The 25,053-nt window shown below is 45.4% G+C and overlaps 2 protein-coding genes across 8 annotated transcripts in view; one reads left to right on the forward strand and one right to left on the reverse strand.

The window, feature by feature from the left end:
* Nucleotides 1-25,053, reverse strand: part of adamtsl3 (ADAMTS like 3) — an 88,035-nt gene that overhangs the window by 34,564 nt on the left and 28,418 nt on the right. For 5 of the 6 annotated variants that reach the window (XM_088382830.1, XM_088382814.1, XM_088382797.1 and 2 more), the window contains one exon: nt 378-435. In XM_088382830.1, coding sequence (XP_088238956.1) covers nt 378-435 — 58 coding nt within the window. Of the gene's footprint in view, nt 1-377; nt 436-2,133; nt 2,236-25,053 lie in introns of those variants that run through there. The other variant, XM_088382836.1, reaches the window with a different exon arrangement.
* On the forward strand, nt 2,017-4,846 carry gba3 (glucosidase, beta, acid 3). 2 transcript variants are annotated; one of them, XM_088382871.1, is made up of 7 exons: nt 2,017-2,198; nt 2,776-3,000; nt 3,137-3,156; nt 3,226-3,498; nt 3,609-4,049; nt 4,156-4,279; nt 4,342-4,846. In XM_088382871.1, the coding sequence occupies exons 1-7, from the start codon at nt 2,144-2,146 to the stop codon at nt 4,542-4,544; spliced, it is 1,341 nt and encodes a 446-aa protein (XP_088238997.1). In that variant the 5' UTR covers nt 2,017-2,143; the 3' UTR covers nt 4,545-4,846. The 2 variants fall into 2 exon arrangements, with proteins under 2 accessions (XP_088238997.1, XP_088238985.1); XM_088382859.1 differs by having other exon boundaries at nt 3,137-3,498.

The raw sequence follows: 25,053 nt of genomic DNA on the forward strand, positions 1-25,053 counted from the left end.
TCAGCACTACCCCCCCCTCCCTCATGAGTAACCCGCTTGTCTCCCCTTTAGGCCAAGCTCAAACGAGCTGTTTGATCAGTCCCTGTTTGGGCCGGGAGTCAAAGTGCTGCTTGTCACATGTGTTCAAAGAGCGGGGCCAGGAATTTGCCAGCTACATGCCCCTTCATGGGACAGCGGCTAGTTTGTTTTTGCACTCCAGCATGTTGGAAAGGCGACCGCAGGGGCTGATCCAGACACGATTACACGATTCAAGACAGCCAAATACAAAAAGCAAAGGCCAAGAACAAAAGTCTTTTTTCAATTAAAAACAAAAATGTATTGCAACTGACATTATGTCTCATTGCATGACAGTATCCAAAAAATCCAAAATGTCTGACCTGTAGGTGGCGCTCCACTCGCTGGTTCTGCTCAGTTACTGCCGCCGATGCAAGTGCACTGTAACAGGGAAGATAGTCAAAATTAATGATCACAGCTGTGTTTTGCTTGGATCATCACGAAACGTTCTTGATGGGCAAGTTCAAGAGCTATAAGAGAGGCACAAAGGGTCACGCGGTGCTCGTTTGCATAGCGTGCACGACACTTAACAACACGTGGTGCTCAGGTAGAGCGCTTGCAAGCCGGCTACGTTGTTCTTGGCTGCCGTGTGTGCCCGGTCGGGGGCCTTTAACACTCCCAAAACAAAGACATTGCTTGTGTTGTTGCCAACCCCAAAAATGTTTTTCTAATTCCTTCTAAGTGGCTATTTAAGCAGCTGTTTTCTGCAAACATTTAGCTGCGAATCGTTCTTAATTTGATTTTCTAATCCGCAAATCTGAGACGAGTTAGGAGTGGAGTTATTTCCTCGCCTCTCTCTCTTGCGACTTGGAGGTCAACATACAGCGCAATACGGAGACTTTTTACACCTTGTTGACAAAATACTTAAGAAAAAAAAACAAAAAAAACATTCCCAGGGTGGTCATGAGGTCAAGTAAACCCGCATTAAGACTAGAATAATCTTACATATATATATTTTTAGGGCATAAAAATTTGGTGTCAAAGCTTTAAGAAGCACTGTAGCCCTCTCTGACAGCAGGTGACGCTTTCCCCGGAGAGGAGCACGCAGGTATCTGTTACCCAGCTCCATTAACTGCCACACAGGGACAGTGGAAACCAGAGAGGAGAGCCACAATAGACTTATTTTGGTATCCTGCATAGCCCCACTTGCATTATTCACCACTGTATTAACTACTAGCAAATCTGCTTTGATTCAAATACCTCATATATGTGCATAAGATGGTCATACTTACTAATATCACAGATTTTTAAAAAATATATATAATGGCATTGCATCTTCATGACGTATTTCAGTATGAAGCGCCCAGCAAGGTTTCCAAATGTTCAATCGGTTTGCTTCAGCGCCATCTGGTGTTAAAAGTTATAGGACACGCTCCATTGCAACTAGAAAGGCCACACGCACTAAAAATTTGGAAAACCTGACCGATTAAATACATTCACATATATTCTTTGTTCATGAAGATTTACTTTGAGTATTATCTACCTATCATTTGTTTCCAGACTCTATTAAAACAGGCATCACCTTTTAGACTTTACTGCCATCTTGTGGCGGAACTCTTTTAATGCAAACAAAAACATTGAGTGACATCAGTGAAACACTTAAAAAACTTTATAAACAGACGTTATGTATAAAGCCAAATATAGAAATATATACATTATTTTGTGTTTTAATAGCATTTGAGTAAGGCAGTCTTTACATCGTAAGCAAATGAGCTGTTGACGTCATTGCGCAGGAAAACTACCCTCACCACTTATGCTGCTTTCACAGACACTCGTAAAGTACCCCAAATCAGTCATTAATTAAACCATGTAAATAATCCCTCTCGACATTTACAAAGATAATAGTAGTTTAAGACTGCCTCACGTTTTAAGTCTAGCACTATGCTACACATATCGCTAATAAAAGCTAAATAAATATCAATCTGTGGGATTCTCCGCGTTTCAAACGTCACACCGGTTAACACTTCCGGGTTGTTCGCCACTCGCGTTGGCTACCCGCTTTGGACGCAAAGATAAAACAAATGCAACTAATTGTAAAGTTGATAATGAGCATTGGAGCCACGATAGTCCGACACTGACCTGCAAAAACATGTTTCCGAGTGACTTTGCATGGGGAGCTGCAACTGCAGCATATCAGATTGAAGGTAGGGACGCAAACTCCGCAGCTACGACCAATCATTGATTATTATTAGGTTTTTTTTGGTTACAAATCTTTATTTACATTAGTTGATTTACAAAACAAATATTTATTAAATACATAAAATAATAATTTTGTTTTTTCCCCACCCATCTAACTTTTTATCAATGCTTACAATTAATGCAATGGACATGAAACAAAACAGAGAATCATAAAAAACAAGAAATGAAAGAATAAATAACCAGCAACAAATTAAAAACATGCCGGTGGTCACGAGTAATAATTGAATTAAATAACTCTAAAGACATTGAAATGGGAGCATTTGATAACTTTAATTAAGGTTAATTAATTTCTATTCCAGTTCTATCATAGATTTTACCTTAGTAAATTCACATTTGTAAAAATATTTTTTTATATTATATCTCGCCATTTTTTCACGTGTAAATTTCTAGAAAAAACAAACAAAAAAACAATCATTGTTTAAAATAGTCATTCTGTCAAATTGACATTACATTTAAATAGTAAAACAAGAATTTGGAGGATGAACCTCAGAGCATTCATCAAGAGTTTTCAAATTGTTCTAGGGGGTTGGCAAGCGGACGGCAAGGGTCCGAGCATCTGGGACACATTCTGTCACGAGGAGGGCCATGTGTGCGGTGCGCAGACAGGTGACGTGACCTGCAACAGCTATGAATTGTGGGAAAAAGACCTGAAGTGCATCCAGCAACTCGGGCTGACCCACTATCGCCTGTCACTCTCCTGGTCCCGCCTCCTTCCTGATGGGACTACCGGACATGTCAATCAAAAAGGTACCAAAAAAGATTACGGATGATATTCTGATGACCTATCAATCGACTGATTACATTTTCCCCACAAATTCTGATTATTTTCAAAGTGAATCAGTCAGGCTTTAGTTGCAAGAGCAGCCATGTGGTCTCTCCATAGGTGTCCAGTACTACAACAAGGTGATTGATGATTTACTGTCATGTGACGTGTCCCCCATGGTCACGCTCTACCACTTCGACCTGCCTCAGTCCCTGCAGGATCGCGGCGGCTGGAAAACGCCCGCCATCGCCGCCCTCTTTGACGGCTATGCTCGCTTTTGTTTCCAAACGTTCGGGGACCGTGTCAAACTCTGGCTCACCATCAACGAGCCGTACGTGTGTGCCAAGTACGGCTACGAGGACGGCGTCCACGCGCCGGGCCTGAAAGAAGCGGGAACCGCGGCCTACCTGGCCGCTCATAACATGTTGCGAAGCCACGTTATGGCTTGGCACAGCTACAACTCGCTCTACAGGCCAAAGCAGGTGCGTATGAAAAGCTTAACGTCCAGCTAGCTTGGAATATGGTTGGACCTCCCTTCAGGTGCCAGACACATTTCAAGGACATATTAAAATGTTGGAAGGACTTTTTGTAGGGTGGTGCAGTGTCCCTGGCCATCAACAGTGACTGGTTCGAGCCGTTTCGCCCAGAGCACGCCGCGGATGTCGCCGCTTCAGATCGCTCCCTGGCCTTCACCTTGGGGTGGTTCGCGTGGCCGCTCTTCGTCACTGGGGATTACCCGGACGTAATGAGGGCGGCCATCGATGCTCAGAGCAGCAATCTAGGCTACCACGGTAGCCCGAGACTTCCCGCTTTCTCCAAGGACGAGCCGTCCGCGTTAGGCACGGCCGACTTCTTTGCCTTGAACTATTACACATCCCGAAAGGTCAAACACGGATGCGTCGGCCAGCGGCGGATGTGCATGAAACACGACCGGGACACGGAGGATGTCTTGGATCCCAATTGGATTATTTGTGGGGCGCCCTGGTTGGCAGTGGTGCCGTGTGGCTTGCGCAAGCTCCTCAACTACATCAAGGTAAGGCTGAGACAAAATTGGATTATTTTTCCTTATATTACTTTGGCGCCATCTGGTGGCATTGTGGTGCTTTGAGGACTTTGCCATTTGGCCTTCACCTTTTCAGGACACATTTGGCGACCCAGTGGTCTACATTACAGAAAATGGCTTCTGTCAGACGGGGCCGTTGGTGATGGAGGATGCTCAGCGTGGCGAGTTTTACAAGGAAACCATCCAGGAAGTGGAAAAAGGTACCACAGCTGATGTTTTTGGGGTCAGCGGACAGACGCTTACATGCCTCCCTTCCGTGCAGCTATCGGAGAAGACGGCGTCAATGTCCGCGGCTACTTTGCGTGGTCACTTCTGGATAACTTTGAGTGGACAGACGGATTCGATCTCCGCTTTGGATTGTTCCACGTGGACTTTTCCGACCCTGAGAGAAGGCGAACGATATACCGCTCTGGATTGGAGTATGCGAGGATCATCTCAAAATACAAAGCCGTGCACTCTAAATGAGGCCAATTCCTTCAATCCATCAATTTTTTTTTTTTAAATTGGTCACTTTTGGGCTACATATTCTATAGAAAAACAACCAATCACATTCACTCTCACAGCTATGAAAAAATCAGAGCACTGATTCTTTAATGTCGTGCTTCTCAAACTTTGTACACCAAATACCATCAATTAAAAACAAATCGTACTTCACGATTTGCTTAAATTGTATTTCACATCAGCTAAAAGTATACCTAAACAACAATCAAATTACTATTAAAGATGAAATGAAATTGTATTGTTCAAAAAAATGAAACACAACTGAACTGTACTTGGGCATTGATTCCTTCACGTACCACTAGAGGGAGCCAAAGTAGCACACTCAGTGCTTTTGCGGAGGGGAAAAAACAAATTACCCAATTTTCAAACTGCATCATGTTACATTGGGTTCAACTTTTTGACAGTCAACTCATCCGCCGTGCTTCTCATTGCAAATCATTAAGAATGCAAACTGAGGAGTGCTGTTTTTCAGGGACGCGCGTGGCCTTTCGCGGAACGCACCTTGTCAGTGTCGCAATAAGCAGCGCGATGCATCATAGGTGTACAACACTTAATATTCATGCACCCACTCGGGAGAAAATGTCATTTATATTCGCTACGGAGAGACTTTATTTGCATTCATAAGCATGGTGCACGGTGCCACCCATTTGGCTGTGCGTTTTTTTTTTCTTTTTTACCCCCCCTCTTGCACACGTGTGAATAATAACACCCCCGTGGCCTCTCTCCATCTACGTCAAAGCCAGTGAGATTCTCCTTTGTCTTATGATGAACGGCACGCTATTGTGGAGCCATGAATAATCCAACTTCTTTGTGGGCTCCTGCGGGCTCCAAAGTTGAAGCGCGTATTTGAATATCCGAGGCCCCCACCCGTTGGAGTCTGAGCAAGACGACGAGGCCGATTGTTCCTTTAAATAAACACGCGTCCGCTCGTCTCGCCTTCGTCACGCTTAACCGCCGGCACTCGAAGGAAAATATCAATTAGCGTTGAAATCATTCACTCCTACGGCCAAACTTCAAATATCGCACTTGAATTCATTACTCGCAGCCAATTTATTGTGATTAGAGTCAAAGAGGAAAGCATTTCGAAAATGTGCTTTCCAATTAAGCGCCAGATATATCACGCACGCAGATAAGTTGCTTTTGACAATGAATTAGTGCCTTTAATTGTAACATTCAATCACATCGGCTGCAGGCGGAGATTTACCCCAAGGAACAATCTGGCAAATTATTAAGGCAGGGCCATTTGTATTGGACAAGCATCAGGAAATATTCAGGATTTATTGCGTTATTCTAAATTAGCTTAATAATTTAGCAGTGAATTGTGAACTCAAAAATTCAAATTTCTCTCTCTCGCTCTCCAACTTGCGGCAAATAATTTTTCTATTTACCGATTAGCCTCATTTGCATATTCCCATTAGGAATCTCTAATTAGATTGTTGGTTCCATTTCTAGATGAAAAAAACGGCGGCCACTCCTTTCCCCCAAATCTCAATCCAATTGCTCATTTGCGATCGAGCGGAGGAAAGAGAGAAAGAAAACTTTGACAATCCCATTGACCTACTTTGCAGAGAATTCACGCCAGCGCAAAACGAACACGGAAATGTTTGCTCTCCTTTCCCAAGTCTTCTGAGCTGTGTTTGGATGTCGCAAGCGTGACATCAGAGTTATGAAAAGTGGGTGGGGTGGAGGGGGTTAAGTGGGGCTCTGCCAGGAAGACAAGAAGTGGAATTATGACAAAAAGCCATGCAGAGAAGAAATACCTCGGCGGCCCCCCCATACACGCCTAGTCCCTTTTGGGAACGCCGATGACCCCGGCTAACAAAATTCTTGAGCTTGATGGCACCACTGAGGAAGGGAGGGGAGGAGTTGGGGCAGGGGGGTTCGCGGACCTGCCTGAAAAATTCAAAGCCCCTTAGAATATTCAAGCTTGGCCGAGGGAGGTGCAGGAATTTGTATTCACGGTGTGTGCACATCCCCCACCACTACCTGTGTGTGTGTGTGTGTGTGTGTGTGTTGGCAAATGAGCCGAGCACACACAGTCTCGTGGGAACAATGATACGGGAAGCGCAAGGGAACGGGAGCCCCGAAAAAATGAAAAGAGTCAATTTATAGGAGCTTAATAAGAATAGAAAGTGTGATTTTTGTAGTTATCAGGGCGGAATCCGAGCGACTAATGACGTGCGAATAACCTCGTGCTCCCAATATTCACACACAATGTTAGCAAAAATACATAAAAAAAAAAAAATATTCTGCTTGGAATCTCCTCGGGAAACAAGCTCGGGAGAGACGTCTTATCTTTTGTGATGATGTCAATAACACAGGCAGATAAGTGGCGGACTTGTTAGGCCGACTTTTTCGACCGAGTTATGTCCAGCATGCATTAAAGCGACAAAATACAACAATTTGGTTTGAAAACCTCTTCGAAAACCTTGTGCCAGACAAAGTAGGAATGAGTGACAAGAAAGCATGTTGAAGTGATGCATCTCAATTGAGAGACAAGCTATGTACATTAGGGGCGGAGCTAACTTTAGCCTGGATTGTAAGAAGTTACAGATTTTATTTAATTTATTTTTTTTAATTCTTTCTTTTATTTTTTATATTTTATTGTATTTATTTATTTTTATTATACATTTTTTTTATTTCCCAATTCCTGGCACTATCCCCTATATAATAGTAATCTGTAATTTACGTATACGGGGCGTTGCTGGATTATTGCGGTCGGAGCCCCGGTGTCCGTTGTCCGAGTTGGGGAATGCGGCGGCGGCGGCAGCGGCACAAGGAGCCGAGACGCGTCGGCCTAATTAACTCTAAGTGTTGTACGACATGCTCCCCTTCTCACCCGTGTTGTCACTCAGGGTTTGAGTGGCGCTAATGAGAGAATTATCTCGCCTCGGACCCCGCTAATGCATTTAAATGAACACCGGCCCGACCCGACCTACCAGACGCCTTTTTAATCTCCAGCACTTAATAGAAATCAGAAGTGCTTTCTCACGCGCCCGCACGCCCGCAGCGGGAGGGCCCTCCGCTCCCGACGCCGACAACTGTTGATCCGAGGGAGAGCGCTAATTGTCTGGGACGAGTCGAGGGGGCCTCCGCCGGTATTATGCCGAGTACCGCAGGTGCGGGCCGCTTAAGTGTTTGCTAAACATAAACGGGTTGGCATTTGCGGGGAGTCCCTTATTCCTTGTGGAGCTTTTTGCCGATGTTTACATTAAGCGGCAAAAATCCTTCAGAACACAAGTTGCAGCGTTCTGAATGAGCTGCAGCTGTTTGATGCTATTTTGATGGAGTCCAGTCAGAAGACTTTTACAATAATTAAATATTTACTGGAGATATAAGCATGGATAAGATTTGCTTGGTCTGCTTGAAGCATGCGATCCTTAAATGGACTCTGCAAATCATCTGCATAGCCATGACTGGCCAACATTGGCCTTCTGAATAATTTGCTGTATATAGGCTGAATATAAGTGGCCCAAGGATTGACCCTTGAGGGACCCCACGTGTCATTGCCAGCCACTCATATCCAAAACATCCAATGGTCACAAAAGTAGTTTCTTCCAAACAGGACCTGAACTATTTTAATCCTACAGAAAATGTGTCTCTTGAGGCATCACTGTGTACTTTAAGTCTCTCTCGATAGTTTTTGTCTCCAATTTGACAAAAGAAGTCAGCTCGTCTTTGTATGTAACAAGCTTAACGAGGATTTTGTTTCGGTAGAGAGACTCCACTTTAGAGCAACACAAGCAACAAAGCTGTTTTGTTGTTGTTTGTAATGCCATCCGAAGGAACAATCAACTGTTTAGCATTTCAGCCGCAACACCAACAGCGCCATCTGGTGGCGCACCGGAATGTCATGCTGCATTTCTTTGCAAATAAGGTCCAATTAATGGCAAATTACGGCCTCCCCGTCAACAATCGCTAACTCTGTCTGACAGCTTACATGTTAGCATGTCGATTGCACTACGGAAATGTGCCAGCCAGCTTGTGTGTCCACGCGGAGCCCGCGGGCCGATTGCGGGCGCCCCGGTAACGCTTCTGCTCGTCACTCATCTGCTTGACGGCTTTTGCTATCTCCCCTGACGCTGACTGATTACGGGGTTCCAATGTGGGGAGTTTAACGTGTTCGCACCTCCCAGTGTGCCCGTGGCGGACAAGCGGGCACAAAAACGTTTTTGTTAGAGCCACACATGGGCGAGTCTCAAATCCTAAAGGGGAACTTTGCTCTTATTTAGTGAATCGAAATAACCGGTCATAATATTGCCAATGTTGTCATTTCCCACAAGACTGCCACGATGTTGCCGTGTCCTCCACACGTGTGTGTGTGGAGGAGGGGATGTGTGTGTGCAGGTGTCAAAGCGTGGGAGGAGAGTGGGCCGACAAATGCTAAATGGATGCGATGCAAATGGCACCAGAGGACAGAGGAATCAATTTACCTTATTGAAACAAATGAGAGGCGCTCAACCCCTGCCATGGCATTTTTTTTTTTTTTTGGGGCCGCCCCCATTGTTATTGTAATCAACCCACCCAACGCGACTCCCCCGACCCTCCTTTTCTACAAACACAAGCCCTGCTCCCACCCTCATCGTTCCTTCCTCTTACTGTAATGAAAAAGCCTTTGAGGTGACCAGGTAAGAAAAAAAAAAATCGTCTATAATCGTGATTCATAGCCAGGGTGACATGCTAAAAGGTATGGCAAATCTGCCTTGGTGAGCATTTAGGGATGCCCACAACACAGCCAGTCTATCGGCCTTTCACTTGTATTGACTTACGGTCAATTCCCATGCCCTCCCCCCCTCCCAATAACTAAATGGGTGAGTCCAAATGACCTCCAAGCACAATGGTTATTTTGTAAAGCGCTCTGCGGCGTCCCGATTGAAAATGTGCTTGTTTAAAAGCTATGCCACATTGACACCCGCGCTCCCGATTCCCCCGTGCGGCATTGTGGAAGGTTCTTGGATCAATGCTTCGAGAGAATGAAAAGGTGGTGCGGTCGGGGAGAGGGTGGGGGGTGGGGGGGGGCATTCACCGTGGAATCAATGCGCCGGACAAACGACCTCCAGCTGCCGTCTTCCAAGCCACTCTGACACCTGAGGCAATCTCCGCCCCGACGTCCTCTGCTCAAATGCCAACGGGCCACGGGCCGCTGAGCAGCCGCTCAAGCGGCGCTCCCCAAATGGAGCGGCGTTATGCAAAGCGGACCGGCGACCTCTCATCCGCGGCGAAAGGCCTCGGCTCGGCGTGACCACGTAAGCCAAAGCGGAGCTCCACCTGGGGAATGTCAATGACTCGCCGCCCGCGCCGTTTGACGGCTCGCCAAATCTGCCGGTCGGCGTAGAGGTGACACCGGATGGTGCCAAATCTTAAAGGTCATCGTCATTATTTTGGTGGGTCAAAGATAAGTGATTCACTTGAGACGCCACGACTGCGACCGAATTGGCGTGACCTTGTAGGTGTTTTATAAAAAACACTTGCTTGTCAAATTGATGCCAACTTCTGATGCCCGTGTGGGTTCACAGTGAGGTGGTGCATAATTCCACCAAACATCTGACTTTTCCATTTCCCCTTTTCTCTTTTGAAGAGGTCAATTCCCCCGCCGACTATCTGTTTTTCATTCGTGTTACCTGCCGACACTCGTGACAACACGCTGCCGTCGTATCGACCCGTCCGCCCGCAACAACGCTGTCTCCTTTTAGAAAACTGATTATAAATGGTCAATTTGAAAATAGAGCCCAAAGTCCCCCAAGGCTGTTTTGTCTCGTCAAATTGAATAGGGACAAGGGCAAGTTGGTCCGCTCGGCACCCTCGCCGCCGCCGCCGTGTGTCGGAGGCAGAAAAATTCCCCCTCCCCCGGATGATGCGGGGGTGAAGCGAGGGATCTTCAGCATCTTGCCCTCAGCATTTATGTCACAAGTCCCCACAAAGAGTCTATGGATCACCGTAGCCAGCTTGTGGCGGCGGCGCTATCAGGAAAAGCCAAAGGCTGTCAGGGACTATCCGCGCCTTCCATATTTCACCGTCGACAGCCCTTCCCGTCTTGCGGCCTCACTCACAGCAGCCTTTGAGGATAATATCTTCAAATCTCTCCGCGCTGAGAGGCTATTTTTAAATAGATATTTATTTCGCTCCCTCAATTTGTCTTCCCCTGTCCTCTCCGTCTCCGAGGCGCCACTTTGCTCGGCGCCCCCGCTCGGAAAAATCGGCGCCGAACGGGAAGAGGCGGACCTCCGTTACCTCGGGCTAAGCCTTTTGAGCATCCATTGTACAATGCTACCTTGACTTGAGCGGGCCCCACCTTGCGGGTTTTTCCAGCGCGGGCCGTCACTTGGTTGATGTTGCAAGGCGACGCTCCAGTGAAGTGAAACTTTGGGCCTCTATGGGCTTGGACGGAAAGACGAGAATCACGGCCAATGGGAGCGAAAGTTGGAGTTCCTGACATCACTAACTAAGCCACGCCCCTTAAGGGCACACGTTACACAAAGTCACATGAGAGAAGAGCCACATTTGCAAATGCACTGCTGTTGTATTTAAAGGTACAAATTGAAAATACTCGTAAGGAGTTTTCACGCGAAGACAAAAGTTGACCTGACTCCAATTTGTGATGTCACTTCCTAGGCTCCGCCCCTTGCAGGCATGAATCCTCCCTCAAAACTATCCCCCCAAAACTATTTTCAGATTCTTCCTTTAGATTCTCTTTTATGATGTATTTATGTTTTTTTTTTTTTTTTTGCTTTCATTGACCGTAACACGCAAGTCAAGGTAGCACTGTAAATCCAATTCCGTTGTTTTTTTCAACACAGCTCGCGTACGTTCATCACGTCAAGGCAAGGGGCAGGGGTGAGGTTTGGGGGGGCAGGGGGGACCTTCGGACTAATCGGCTTGAACGTGAACGTTGTCTTCGCCAGGTATCGGCGCTCTCCGCTGAATACATTAGCGGCAGGGTGAGCGACGGAATCATCAGATAGCGGCGAGGCGAATTGAAGTGGTCATGAACCTCGTGTCAAACTCAAATAGCGCCGTGGCGGCAGATAAAACAAACAAGGCCCGCCTGCAGAGGGCAGCGACGACGGCGGCGGCGGGCTGATAAGGGCGAGTGCGGCGCCGCCCCAGCGCAATTGTAACATTTGACCCCAAATTTATGTACGCCGTGAACTTTCTCCCCACCTGAGTTATGTTCCACGTTGAGCGCGAGATGGAAATTTATGTGCGGCGGCGGCGGCGGCGGGCGACTTTCCCTCTGGGCTCAACGTTGCCAAATGACCTCGCCCGGATAAAATACACAACATGACTCCAATGCACTTCATTGGCGGCCATGATATTGCCTTCATGTTTACAAGAGCCAACAAGCAAATACCCTGCCCCCCCCCTCCTCGTTCCCCTGGTCCGGATTGCACAGCTAGCACATTCGCTCTTCGTTATCTTATTTCACCCTTCTAACCGTGCTTAATAACACTGTGTCCTATCTTTTGCTATTTCTGGGCTAAGCCGTCCTCTGCCTCGCAAAGAAAAACGCTTGTCTAAGCAATGGGAGGATTCCACCCTTGCATCCTCAGGTATCACCCACCGCCCCTCCCCCCCTCCCATGCTTCCTTCACCTTCTCCCTTACGCTGAGATTTCCATCCCCGACCCTTATTATCACCAAACAAGCACTTTTTGATGAGAAGTAATAGCCTCAACCCCGCCTCACTTCTCAGGGGAGGAAAGAAGAGCGTCACGCTCATCTTTCTTTGTAGTTAGGATAACCCTCAAGGGGGAGGGGGGGGGCGTGAGAATGTATTGGGATGCCCTTTCGTGTGGGCAAGGAGAGCCGCATTTGCCGGAAAATACAAAATGAGAATAGAAGCAAGTTGAAACCGCAACGGATTTATTTGCCCCAAAGTTAAAGCAGCAGCGTATTGACGGCGTTATTTTGACGAGCAGGAGGTTTTTTTTTTTTTGCATTTGAATGCGCGGAGGTTTAGCACAAAAGAGGTCGAGTGTATTAATAACGCTGCCCTTCAAGATTAGATTTGAAGGCATTCAGGAATGGCCACATGCACACGCGCATTAGCCGAGTCTCCGGCGTGGCCGAGATGAAGGATGAGCGCATCATAAAAAGGGTCAGCTCTTTCCCGCCCCGAGAGGAGTTTTGTCACCGCCGACAGCGCGCTGAAAAGATCTCGCATAAATAAACAACATCACGCCGCCTAATCCTGGAGAATTTCTCTACAGTGGCTTGTCAAATTGAGCAGACCAATTTGAATGCACAGCAGGGGTGGGGGTGGGGGGGTCCTTTGCTCCCTCAATCTGGCACTCATCAAATTTATCTGCGACGGCATCTCGCAACTCCGTTTGTGGATGCGGTTGGAAGCCGGGGTGAGCGGTCAGGGCCAGCAAGGCCGTCATTCTCCGCCTGCCAAAATCATCACAAACGCCGACCTACATTATTTTGCAAGATAAATTGTACTTTTCGCCCCGTCATAAATCAAATGAATTTATTCCAAGAGGCGATTCTCTTCATTTGTTCGTGTATGGCTTCGACCACGAGCACTTGTTATAATTATTTTTTTTTTTTTTGGGGTCCAATCATGTCCATCTATCTTGCCCAAAGCCTCCGCAATGTAATTTGAAGCAACACACACTTAACGTCACAGATACTACAGGGTAGAATTTTTGGATGGTGACCCCTAGTGGACAAAAGTAATACTGACACAGATGTAATGATATCTTGAAATTATTTATGAATACAGTAAATAATCTATTGTACTCTCTATTGTAATACTAAATAATAATAATAAATAATAATAATAAGAAGATAACAAATACTCTCTTTCTGCACTGTAGTCATCTGCGCAAATTTATATGTTTACCAATTAGCATCTTTGCTAAGTTTGAGATTTTTTTTTTTTTTTTTTTTTTTTTTTTTAAGTCAGTATTTATTAGTTAGTATTTGATCATTGTCACTTGGTTTAATTGCATTCTAGACTGACTTGAATTAAGTCAGCAAAGTGGTTCTGGTAGAAATGCAGTTTTTCTTTTGGGTCTGAAGGCTCCGGCGCTCTTTGTTTGCTTTCTCAGGCCTCGCTCGGCGCGCCACTTGACAGAAATGATATTCAAAGCAGACGTCGGCGCAAATCCTATCAAGCAGATTGATCCCTGAGTCCGTGCCAGCCTTTGCGAGAAGGCTTTCATCCTTGCAAGGTGCAAATACCCCCCCCCCAGCGTTTTTAAGGAACAATATGTAGTTATCTGAGCTCGCAATAACAGCTTCGGGAGAATCGGGAAGATGTAACAGGGAGGGTCGCATGTCTGTTTTCATCACGCTGACCCGAGATTATCTACTTTTGTGCTCTATTATACCAGCGGAGCAACTTTGTGGTTGCTATGGTTACTGTTTAGCATTTGGAGGTCTTTGACAAGTAAATTGCACATTCATGTTGTACCAATTCACAAAATTGACGTTTTTTTTTTTTTTTTTAAGTTCCCTTTCAATGAATATTTTTTAAAGCACAACAAAGTTTAAATCGAACCAAAAAGGTGTATGGTGAAGCTTCAACTTTTGATGTCTTTGTTGAAAAAAAAAAATACTTTAGACAAACATTTAACAACTTAAAGAGTGAATTTAGTTTTTTAAAAAAATCCCAGAATTTATGGCAACCATCATTTTCAGTTCCTTTTTTAATTTTCTTTAATTTTTTTATAATTAAAAAAAATTTAAAAATATATTTTTAAAAGGGAATCAGAATCACAAAATTTATTCGGCAAATTAAAACCGGCAAGAAGGATGCATCTCTACTTGATATTTTTAGTTCTTGTCTTTGATATTTTTTCCCATCATATCAAGAGGGGAATTTTTTTTCTTCTCTAATTTCAAGTAATGTGGCAAAGTCAAATATTATCCATTATTTTTACATTATCTGTGCACTTAAAAATTCTACCAAATCACAGAATGGAAGCGCATTCCAATTATTAAATCGTGCATTCATTGGTTCTATGTAGTCAGAAACATTCATTATTACAAAAATCAAATAATAGTGATCCGATGACGACCACAAAGTATCCAACAATCGGTCATGCTTCTGAATGACTCAAGAAACATTCCACCTGCAGGGGGAGCTCTTAGGCAAAACAACACAGATGTGTCCTGAATCAAATAATTTGGGCCAATAGTCGCAGTTGTCATAGTGCCCCCCACTTAAGCACGTGTTTGTGTTTATGGTCTTGAGCTATGGAAGGTGTTGCCTCCCCCCCTCCCCCTCCCCAAGCCTTTCCTTCCCGGTGGCTGTCACAGCGATTCCCCAAGCTGCCGCAGAGCAGCCTGACCTTTGCCTTCGCCTTTTAGCGCATCGATCGGCCGGTCGGTCATTGCGGGCCAAGATGGCCTCCCTCGTCGCCCGTTCGTCCCAGCCCAGTTAACCCGAGCACACGCCGACGGCCGGGACCTTTGCCCTGTTGCTCCCGCTTCCCAAAGACATTTCCAAATGTCTTTAAATGTATCCAAAGAAAAACAGATAGGCCACGCTCATGCAATTAATCCATTTCAGCCTTCTACAAAAAACACCACAAATTAGTTTTTAGAAGAAAAAAATGTTTTGTTGTTTGAAATAATTTTTTCATCCAAAATGAGAACACTTGTAAAGAGCTGCTGTAGGCCTCAACTCACGGAAAGATGCTCACACAATGACGAAGCCAGTTTTTGACATCACCCACTACTCGTCCATTGAACACACAGCCAGTGTGTACAATTCTATTCTTCTGTATTAAAACCATCCAAAATGAAAAACTCCTTTCAAAATGAGACTTTTTGTTTACATCCTCTAGGTATTGATGAACATTTCTTAATCTACAATACAGGACATTTGTGTATCCTTTTTTAGGGTGCCCAAAAAATGCATATTAAATTAATGATGGTAAATTCCATTACATTCAGCTATGATCCACGAGCCACAGTTTTGAAACCACAGCTTTCCATCTCTTTCCATGATTCATCGTTGATTACGCCACCTCTGACAAGACCACCCATGATATGCGGAAAAGCGGCAGAGTGAAGACCCTCCTCTCAATATTCCTTTGCCAGCGACACCTCCTTGGCAGCACAGGTTTGGCTTTCCAAATAACTGCCAGCCAGCCAGTGAGCTTGTCCCATAAGGAAGAATGCATGCTATAGACGAAGTAAATGTCAAGGCGCTCCCATGTTACATTTCAGGAATAAGTGCCACAAACAGAGTCTGTACTTTCTAGATATTATTATCATCAAAGCATACTCGGGGATGGGGAGAAAAAAAAAAAGGCAATGTGTAGTCCATAAAACACAGCGCCTGTCTCTGTGTAAGTGGGGACGTTTTATCACTCCAAGCTCTGGGAGTTCACCCCTTGGTCGGCCCTCGTAAACATGCAGACCCCACGCATCACCCTCCCCCCGCCCCCTCCCCTCGCCACGAAAGAAGCGCGGCGCAATCGGGCGTCGCATTTCAAACGTCTTTTATTCGCCGCCCGCCACACTTCCAGCGGGGGCAGTAATTAATCCGCTTGGAGTGGAGGGAGGGAAAGGATGAAACGGAGAGGAATTGGTTGAATATTGCACGCCTGGATTGGTTGACAACATCACACACAAGCGGCGCTTTGAAACACTCCACTTAACTCTGCGCTCTGGACCGAAAGCAGCAAGTGTAAAAATGGCGTCAGTGGGAAGAAAAGTGTCGGATACCTGAACACAAATACCGAAGCAACACATGTAGACAGCATTCTCATTTCCTCGCAGAGAACTACGAATATTAGCGCCGTACTGATGAAACGAAACGAGTTGCGACATCACAGCAATATGTCTATGGACACCGATGACTATTTTGCTATTATCCAGGGCTTTGGCGCCATCTTGTGTCATGACGGATAGGTTAAAAAAAATTCACAAGAAAACTGCAAATGGCTGCACTTTTCAGGAAATAAAGTATACCAATCATTATTATTCTCTATGAATGTACTTCTATAATGTTGTGGTTATTCTTCCAAAACGGATCTTATGAACACAACTTGCATTTTAAAACGAAAATGAACAAGCTCAGTATATTAAAGTCCTGTTACAAAAAGTTGGGCTTGTTTGGAGAGTTAAAGTGCTCCACAACCAATTTTCAGGCTTAATGGAGGTGAAAGGGTTCATTACACTCCCTCTTTTGGTGATATAATTTCACCTCTATCAGTCCTCATTTTTTTTTCTCATTTTTTTTTAATCAGTGCTGCATTTGAGGACGCTCGCATCGAACGGGTGTTTTATTATTTCCCAACGTTTGACACATACTGTTAACTTTTGACGAAAAAAAAAAAAAGCACACTTGCTAAGTAATGACTTTGCGAGCGCTCTCCGCTAACTTGTGCTCGGAGATAAATTAGCGGCACGCTAACGCGACGGAAGGACTAAAAGGAAAGGGGAAAGGATTTGCACTAAGAGGGAAGTAAACAAGCCGGAGCCGAGCTGTCGGCGTAATCGATGTTTGGGGCCGAATAATTGCAGACTACACAAGCGATCCGGCGCTCAAATTGGACTGAATGCACGGCTAAAATTGGCCTGGCTTTCTGCTTGAACACACCTTTGGACTTGTTCATTACTTTGACTCGAAATTTCCTCCCCCTCCCTCCGCATCCGACCGAGCGAGTTCGGTCCAGAGCGGTTCTTTTCTCACGAAGGCTTTCAGGTGGCATCTTTTACGGCACAACGAGCCAAATCAAAATCAATCTGACATCAAACTTGCAAAGATTGAACAAACGCAAGCCATCCGAGCGCTTCTTTTGCTTCGTTACGACTCCCGTTAAATTTCTTTTTTTAGTCTGGTGAACAGAGAGGGATGAGCAGGAGGGATTCAAGTCTGAAACAAGTGCAAAAACTTTTTTTTTTTCCCCCTTCCTTCCCAGCCTCCATTTAAACTTTGAACAGAAACTCTAATGTGTTTCCAGTCGAGACTCTCGGAGGATGAGGAAGGGATTTGGGCTTTCGGGTTTTGCCTCCGTGCTCATTTTAAGCCTTATTAATCGAATTACTTGCCCAATTGTAAGTATTTAACATTGTCCACGAGTCGGCACCCGGCTGAATTACACATTTTGTCTGGAAACTTTTGCCAGAAAGCCTCAAGATGGAGGACACAATGGCCTCCATAACATGAAACCCTCAAACTAGTCCTGGAGATCCCCCAAAAGGTAACAATTTCTTTGAATCACCACTAGGTGGCAGCAGTGGGCATTAGTGCTTTATAAATATTCATTGTTTTGGACTCGCTTATAAAAAAGGAGTTGTAGAAAAAGAAACAGTTTTTTTTTTCCCCCATCCACAAAGTGACAAGATAACATCAGGGCTAACCTTGAGGGACTCGGCCCAATCGGACCTTGATTTGAGGCGTCACTTTTACTCGCTGGCGAGTGATGAGCGTCGGGCACCCTTCATCCATACACTCCCCCAAAACGCAAGGTTAGCGTGGGCGGACAGGCGGGGGAGGCAAAAAAAAAAAAAAATGTCTTTGAGAGAAACAAATCCATCGAGTGTAAAGAATGACAGGCAACAGCCGCTAAAGTCTTCTCTGGATTTGAAGCGAGCGGCCTCCTGTTTGTGTAAAAGCTAGCGGGGCGCTAAAAGGGAGCCGACAAAAGTGACAACAGGAAGACACGAGCAATCGGGGGGGCGACGGGGAGAAGCTAAAAAGAAACAAGTCGGGGAGAGAGCGGGTAATGAAGGGCAGGAACACGTCTGACTGTTTCAACGCTTCATTCTGATGCATGGAGACGGACGGGAGAATAGATTGCTAGCCTTGGGTGGATAAGGACAGAACCATTCCCCGGAGAGATGGATTAGGCCAAGGAGTGAAAATAAATGATCACAGTTTTTAATGGCCTTTTGGCTTGCGCCGCATAGCACCCCCCCCTCCCCCACCCATCAAGCGGGCTTCCCAACCTTTCCCACGTCCATGTGGAGGCGAGTTTTACAGGCGTGACATTTTCACACGCCAGCTGTCAAGCCCTTAAAAAAAAAAAAAAAAAAAACGCCTTCCAGAATGCCACTTCGGTGTGAGATGCGACTCACTTAATGAATCAAAGAATTTAGGACCTTTGAAATTTGACTGTATTTTTATTTCTAAACTAAAAATCCCAAAAGTGCAGGTTGAAAGTTGTTCAAAGTGCAAAGCAGGGATATCCGTGTCTGTCGAGTTTACCACCAAACAGAACGAAAGGAAGTTTATGTTTAATTCATGAGCTGACATGTCAGTACTGTCACAGCTCGCTGCAGCGTCCAAGCTTTTGGATTGCTTAATTTTTAACAAGGCGCCATTTGATCTAAATACGTTAAGACAGCGGACATGTCCGGCATCGTCTACTTGGAGAAAGCACTGCTCTTCCTTTTTGAATTTAAAAATGAAAAAAACTCTTCCCAGTTTTTTTTTGTGCAAATCTAAAAATATTTCGCAATTTTTTAGTTTTGACAAAATGACTTTGTGTTCACATCCAATTTGCGAGCCCTCCCTGCCTTTCTCGCAAGGGCATTGCACATAAATGACATTCATCACCTCATTTTGTATTATCGCAAAATCCAGTCGCGCATTAATCTTGGCAATTCCAACATTACATATATATGTATATTTAAAATATAGAATCATTCGTTTTCATGGAAACGTAGCCCTTGGGTTGCGGAATAAAAAATTGCTCGCCCTCCTAATTTGTGTTATGATAAGTTCTATAGCTGATTGGCTCCATAAGAGGCAGATCTGTCTTCATAAGGCGCGCTGAGGTTCCTGACACCTATTTAACTCCGCTAATCCATTTGTTTGATTTATTTCGTACAGTGCGTAGTCAATGTCTCTACAAAAAAAAAAAAAAAGGCTCACAAAAAGAGAAAAGGCAAAAAAAACGAGATGATAACGATCAGACTTTTCAACGTCTAATCATTCTTGCGCGCCTCAAAATTCTTCTGGTTAAATAGATGAGCTGCTCGATGAGCGTCGGAGATACCGAGTTGTCTCGACGAGATAGCCATCGCTAGATATGTGATAAGCATCCTCTAAATAAACTCCAGACTCGGGCCGCATAACAATCAGAGGTGTTTGAAATCACAACCGGTGGCTCTTTCGTACCGTCGCTAGCTCGTCGCTAACTTGCCGCCGGCTTGCCGAGGAGGCTTCTGGGGGGGGGGATGTTTGGGCCGCCGAGCCCGAGCGGGAACATCCGTCACTGTCGGAGTGACCGCGACCGAGCCTCGGTGTAGCACGCAGGGAGGTGGGCAGGTGAAGAAGAGGGGTGCAAACGCGAGAGCTCAAGACTGATGGCTGAGGGGCTCGGGCTCCTCTATCATCGTTTCACAGAGCTGGGACTGTGAGACGTGGTCCTCAAACTGGGAATCGTCACGGATAGGAAAAGTAGGATGCGCCGGGAAGGCGGAGCAAAGACGGTAATTGGCGCACAATGCCACTCCGGTAGAATATGCAAATGTGACGATCCGACACATTGAAAATAAACCACGCGCAGATTAGACCACTGCGGGGACTCGGGAGAACAGCTTCGGGGTGGGGTGGGGGGTTGAGACACGGCCACGTCGATAACTAATCTTGACCTTTCCCCGGCCTACAAATTGAAAAATAAGAATAAGGGCAAAAATAAATAAAATAGATGGCGGATGCTATCGAGGCGGCTCCAGGTTAGGAAGGCGGATGGGCTTGGCTGTATCTTCGAGACTCGCTCTGTCTGTCCTTTGCGCCAACCTTGAGAGCCATTTTGTTCATCTATCTCCCAATCGCACATCGGCGCGACACGAGATCGGCGCTACGATGGCACGCCGTACATGACCTATACAAAGCCAAATGGCGGCCCCACGGTTCATTAAACGAGGCCCGTTTAACCTTTACAAGGCTTGACAGAGCCGCTCGCATTGTCATACCTGTTAGAGCTGTAAATTAGCTTGGCCGCGACCGACGCCCGCTGTCGGCACGCGTCTCGCAGGGGCGAATATATTTGGTTACATTACCCAACCATCCGTGGCGTGGTGCCAAAGGGGGAAGAGGTTACGTGGGGGGAGGTGATGCGCTTTACGCCCCGGGGTGGCTTCAGCCATGTGAGTCCGTCGTCAGAACTAGAATAGCACAAGTGGTTCAAGTGGTAGATTCGGACAAACAATCTCTTCTCCATCTATCTTTTTCTTCCCAAAGGTTGTGAAACACTCCTACACTACGCCTGACATTTTACAAAATCCTTACACGCCCTTTATTTGTTTCTCCCGCAGTATTTCAGGAAGTAACTGACCAAACCTCAAAAAGTGATTAGAAAGCGTCAGAAAAACGAAATGAACCATTCACAGCTGCCTCGCAGTCACTTAGAGATTAACGGGAGGCGGGGCTTTCGTCACAGACGCCGTTCGCGGCTAATGTCGCCGATGCTACGACTTCAATTCGTACCGATAGCTATTGAGGAAGCCACATTCTCCAGCTGTCGCGAGCTATGCTAGCTACAAGTTTGGTCGTCTTTTTCGGTCCACTCCGGGCATTGCTGAGCAAACAGCTGCCTCATCTAGCAAAAAAAAAAAAAAAAACATATCTTGGGAGTGGTGTTTGCGTCCGACTAAATATTCCCCTTGTGCTAATGTTTTCTCCTCGGGGGAATGTTCCGGCGCGGCTGTCATCACCATTGTCTGCCGCACCGTTGCCATTTCGCAAAGTTGATTCTTTATATAAAGACAAACATCCCATCGCCACGATATGTAACACTGTTTGATTACCGGGGAACTCGTTTGGAGTCGTTCTTACAGCTGGGGAAAGGCTGAAATGACATTCCCGGAAAAGCATCCGCATCCTGTTGGGAATTAGCGGCAGTCCGATGGCGGCCATTCACGAGATTCAACAACTTTAGTGAAAGTGTTAGTCGTTCAAAAACAGTTCACGCAGCTCGGCTCTCGAGAAGGTCACTCTCTTATTAGCCACACCGGGGAGGAAGCGAAACAGCTATTTTCTACCATGTTTTACTTCACTTTAATGAAGTATTGGCCTCCGGATATCCTGAACTTGGCTAATTAATCGGAGTAATTATTTGCTTAGGCAGACAAAGTGAACGTTTTGTCTGCGTTCGGCACTTTTCCGCAGGAGAACATTAGGTTTAGGGAGCACGGGAACGGGCAAGAGAGCGCTGATTCCACTGATTCTTTGGCACGTGGGAGGTTTTGGACAACGTGCGCTACATATAAAGTCAAATACAACTTGGGCTAATTTAATGTTCAGTCTTCCTTTCGAGTCATGATCACAAAAAGTCCGAAAAACTCACCTAGCCGAAAACTCTCCGACAGCCGAATTGCCATTTCATTTCAGCGACAATGACTTTTTGTAAGCACGATCTAAAACAAATCTAATTACTTCTGATGTTAATGTAGTTAAATTTGTTCAGTTCTTGAGGTTTCTTGCTAAATTAATTGGCTCGAAAAGGCCAGAGAAACAGTCAATCATGAATTGATGGGATCAAAGCAAAACACACACACACACACACATCACCCTGGCCTATATATCGAACAGGCTGGTGGTTCGAGGACTCCAAATCTGTTCATCTGTCAAAGTGTCAGACTCTATGCATCACGGCAAAGCGTCGGGCGCTCACAGACACACACACCACACACACACACGCTCAAAAGAAAAGAGCATCTCTTCCAAGCAAAGCAGAAGGCTTCGCCATATTTTAAATAACGCCGTCTCGCCGAGATATCAGATTGCTCTCCATCTTGCGCGAGACGTCTGCCGCGCTCTCGTCGCGCGTGGGAGTAACACAACATAAACTATTTTCAGAAGGCCCCTAAACACCGTGGAGAAAATCAAAGTCACACAGGTGGAATCTATTTGCTCGCCGCTGCCGACGACGACTTGGCGACGCTGTTCCGCTTTGCTTGGGGAGGCCAATCGAGGTGTCACGGGAGTGTGACAATGCAACGCGTGTAAGACTTAATGGCTGGGAACAGGCAGGCCACATAAAGGCATTGACGCACTGTTAGCATTCTGGAGGTGACTATATTTATGGGCAATGGTTACGAACGATTGGGCGCAAATGTGGCGGTGGAATCACCTTGAGGTCACGTCGGGCTCAAGTCAAGTTCATTGCAGTCGCAAAAAAAAACTTGGCGTTTATATTGGTGCTGAGCGGCGCACCAATGATACACGACCTTCACGGCTTGGAAACGTACCTGCACTGTTTTAGCTTTTACCGCGCACTTAGCATAAAGTTCTGAGAAACCTAGTAACAAATGAAATATCGGTCAAACTACTCAAGAATGTCTATTTTTTAAAAGTGAAGACAATTTTGCAATTTTAGTATTGACACACAATTTATTTTTGCGGGCCACATAAAATAATGTAGTGGGCCATATATGGCCCCCCGGGCCTCAGGTTTGATACCAGGTTCTTACAATATGCTATCTTACTTAATCAATATTTCTGTTTACAGACATTAAATTGCATGATCCTAACTAATTACAAGTACGAAAAATAGTAAATAAAGAAAGTCGTATTTTACTTTTAAAAACAGTCCGGTTAAGAAAGTGTTTTCTTTTAAAAACAGACGAAGCGTGGGCTGACAGGCAAACAGAGGTACTTTGACAGACTCTCTGCATTCCATTATAATAATGTCCTTACGTGATTGTTCTTAAAGTAACCCCACTTACGAAGCACTTGAACGCAACAAAGAGATGTTGGGCTGCCGCATTACTCAGACGGCTGCATATAAATGGCTACACATTGTGTAAATGCGATTATGCTTCAGAAGAGGGCACAGAGCTTACTTACAGGAAAGGACTGGAGACGGAATTGCTCACAAAAAGAGTCTTTTATTTTCTCTTGGTCGTTCCCCGCTTTTGAATGTTGGGTCAATTCTTGATTCAACAAACAAACTTCACGATGCCTATCCAGTCAAAGTCAACATGCTCAAACGATCGCAAGCAACAATCCTGACTCAGCACTTTTTGTTACTGTTATATAGTTTTGTAATGAGTTAGAAGAGTGAGAGGGGAGAAAAAAAAAGGACTTGGTGGCAAATTTAGACCTGATAACACAAACTAGCTGGCTACTAGCACGACACAAACACTATTTAAAAGGTACACCGGTTAAAGTCAAGTTTGACAAATGTAGTAATCACAACCAAAGCAACATGTCAAGTTTCACCCAACAAAATAGATGCAAGCGTTTTAAGATCAGCCGTCAATTTACCGCGGAGCCCGATTAGCATTCCCGCCGCTAACTCGCGGCCGCCCCTCATACTGTTTGACAACCCCCTCCTTCGTCCATCTCTCTTGCTCGTTTATGCTCGGTCCATCACTTCCGACACTTTATTGGACACTTCTTAATGTGTGTAAACAACAGTTGCCAGAATACTTCCAGGTGACGGAAAAGTGATTGAAGTGAAACAATGAGGAAAAACATGCGAGGGCTTCCACTGCTTCATACCCGGGTAAAATGTTGTCGGTATCAAAAGGTTTAGGTTAAATATTTATCACAACACTTGATAGCCATTTCTAAAGGGACATACTAACTCTCACAGACATGTATAAAATGTTTGGTTGTCTTATAGCTAGCCTGCTAGCAGAATACGGCACGCTAACCTTTTAAAAGAGCATAGCTGTGATATTAATCCAAACAACATAAATGTCAAATGATCAATGTCTTTGTTAGCTAAGTAGGAAATAGAATATCTGCTATAGCCTTTTCAACAACATCAGTCGGGGAAAAAAAAAATACTCAATATAAGGCTAGGCTAATTTACAAATGTATGCTAGCGATCCGTTTGGAGAAAGCGCCAGCTTCTGCCACCTGGTCATACGTGAACGTCCTGATCTGATAACCATCACTCCTACATCCGAGTCACAATTCGTCTTAAGCCTTTGGCTTTATCGAACGCGCCCCTGATGTCCAACTTCAGACGCTATCATGAAACGGCGCCCCTCGGTTAAGCAATAAGGATTTTATACACTGCACAATAAAAGATCGGGGGAGAAAAGATGGATGAAAAAGCACCGACGTATTGGCACGTTATCGGCATCGCACTCCACCGTGTCGTCCGACGTGGCGAAATGGATGCGTTGGCTGGGAGAAAATAAATCCAACACGCATTTACAAACAGCGCATTTAAGCAAAAGTGCTCCATCATCTGCTCCACCCAGTTCAATTTCCTCACGCAGGTGCAGCGTCGGGTTGGGGCTCGGCGGGCAAGCACTCATTCACCTGAGCACTGTTGCTTTATTCTTCCATACATCAAAATAAGAAGCGAGTGCGTCTCTTTTTGTCTCGCTGGGTGTATATTTACAAATGAGGGCTTTTAATAGAAAAGAATGAGCCAATTCTCAGCCGGTGTCAAAGACATGATGACGAATGCGTCGCCTTGAGACTCGCTACAAGTGATTGCTTTTCTATTGCATCAAAATCTGAGATTCATAGATCATGATAAAGCAACGCGGCCGGCGACGATGTTTCGTTAATGGTCAGAAAAGGACACGGAATTTAG

This window comes from Syngnathus floridae, chromosome 1, assembly GCF_059516105.1.
Source record: "Syngnathus floridae isolate MCC-2025c chromosome 1, RoL_Sflo_1.0, whole genome shotgun sequence".
Lineage (NCBI taxonomy): Eukaryota > Metazoa > Chordata > Actinopteri > Syngnathiformes > Syngnathidae > Syngnathus > Syngnathus floridae.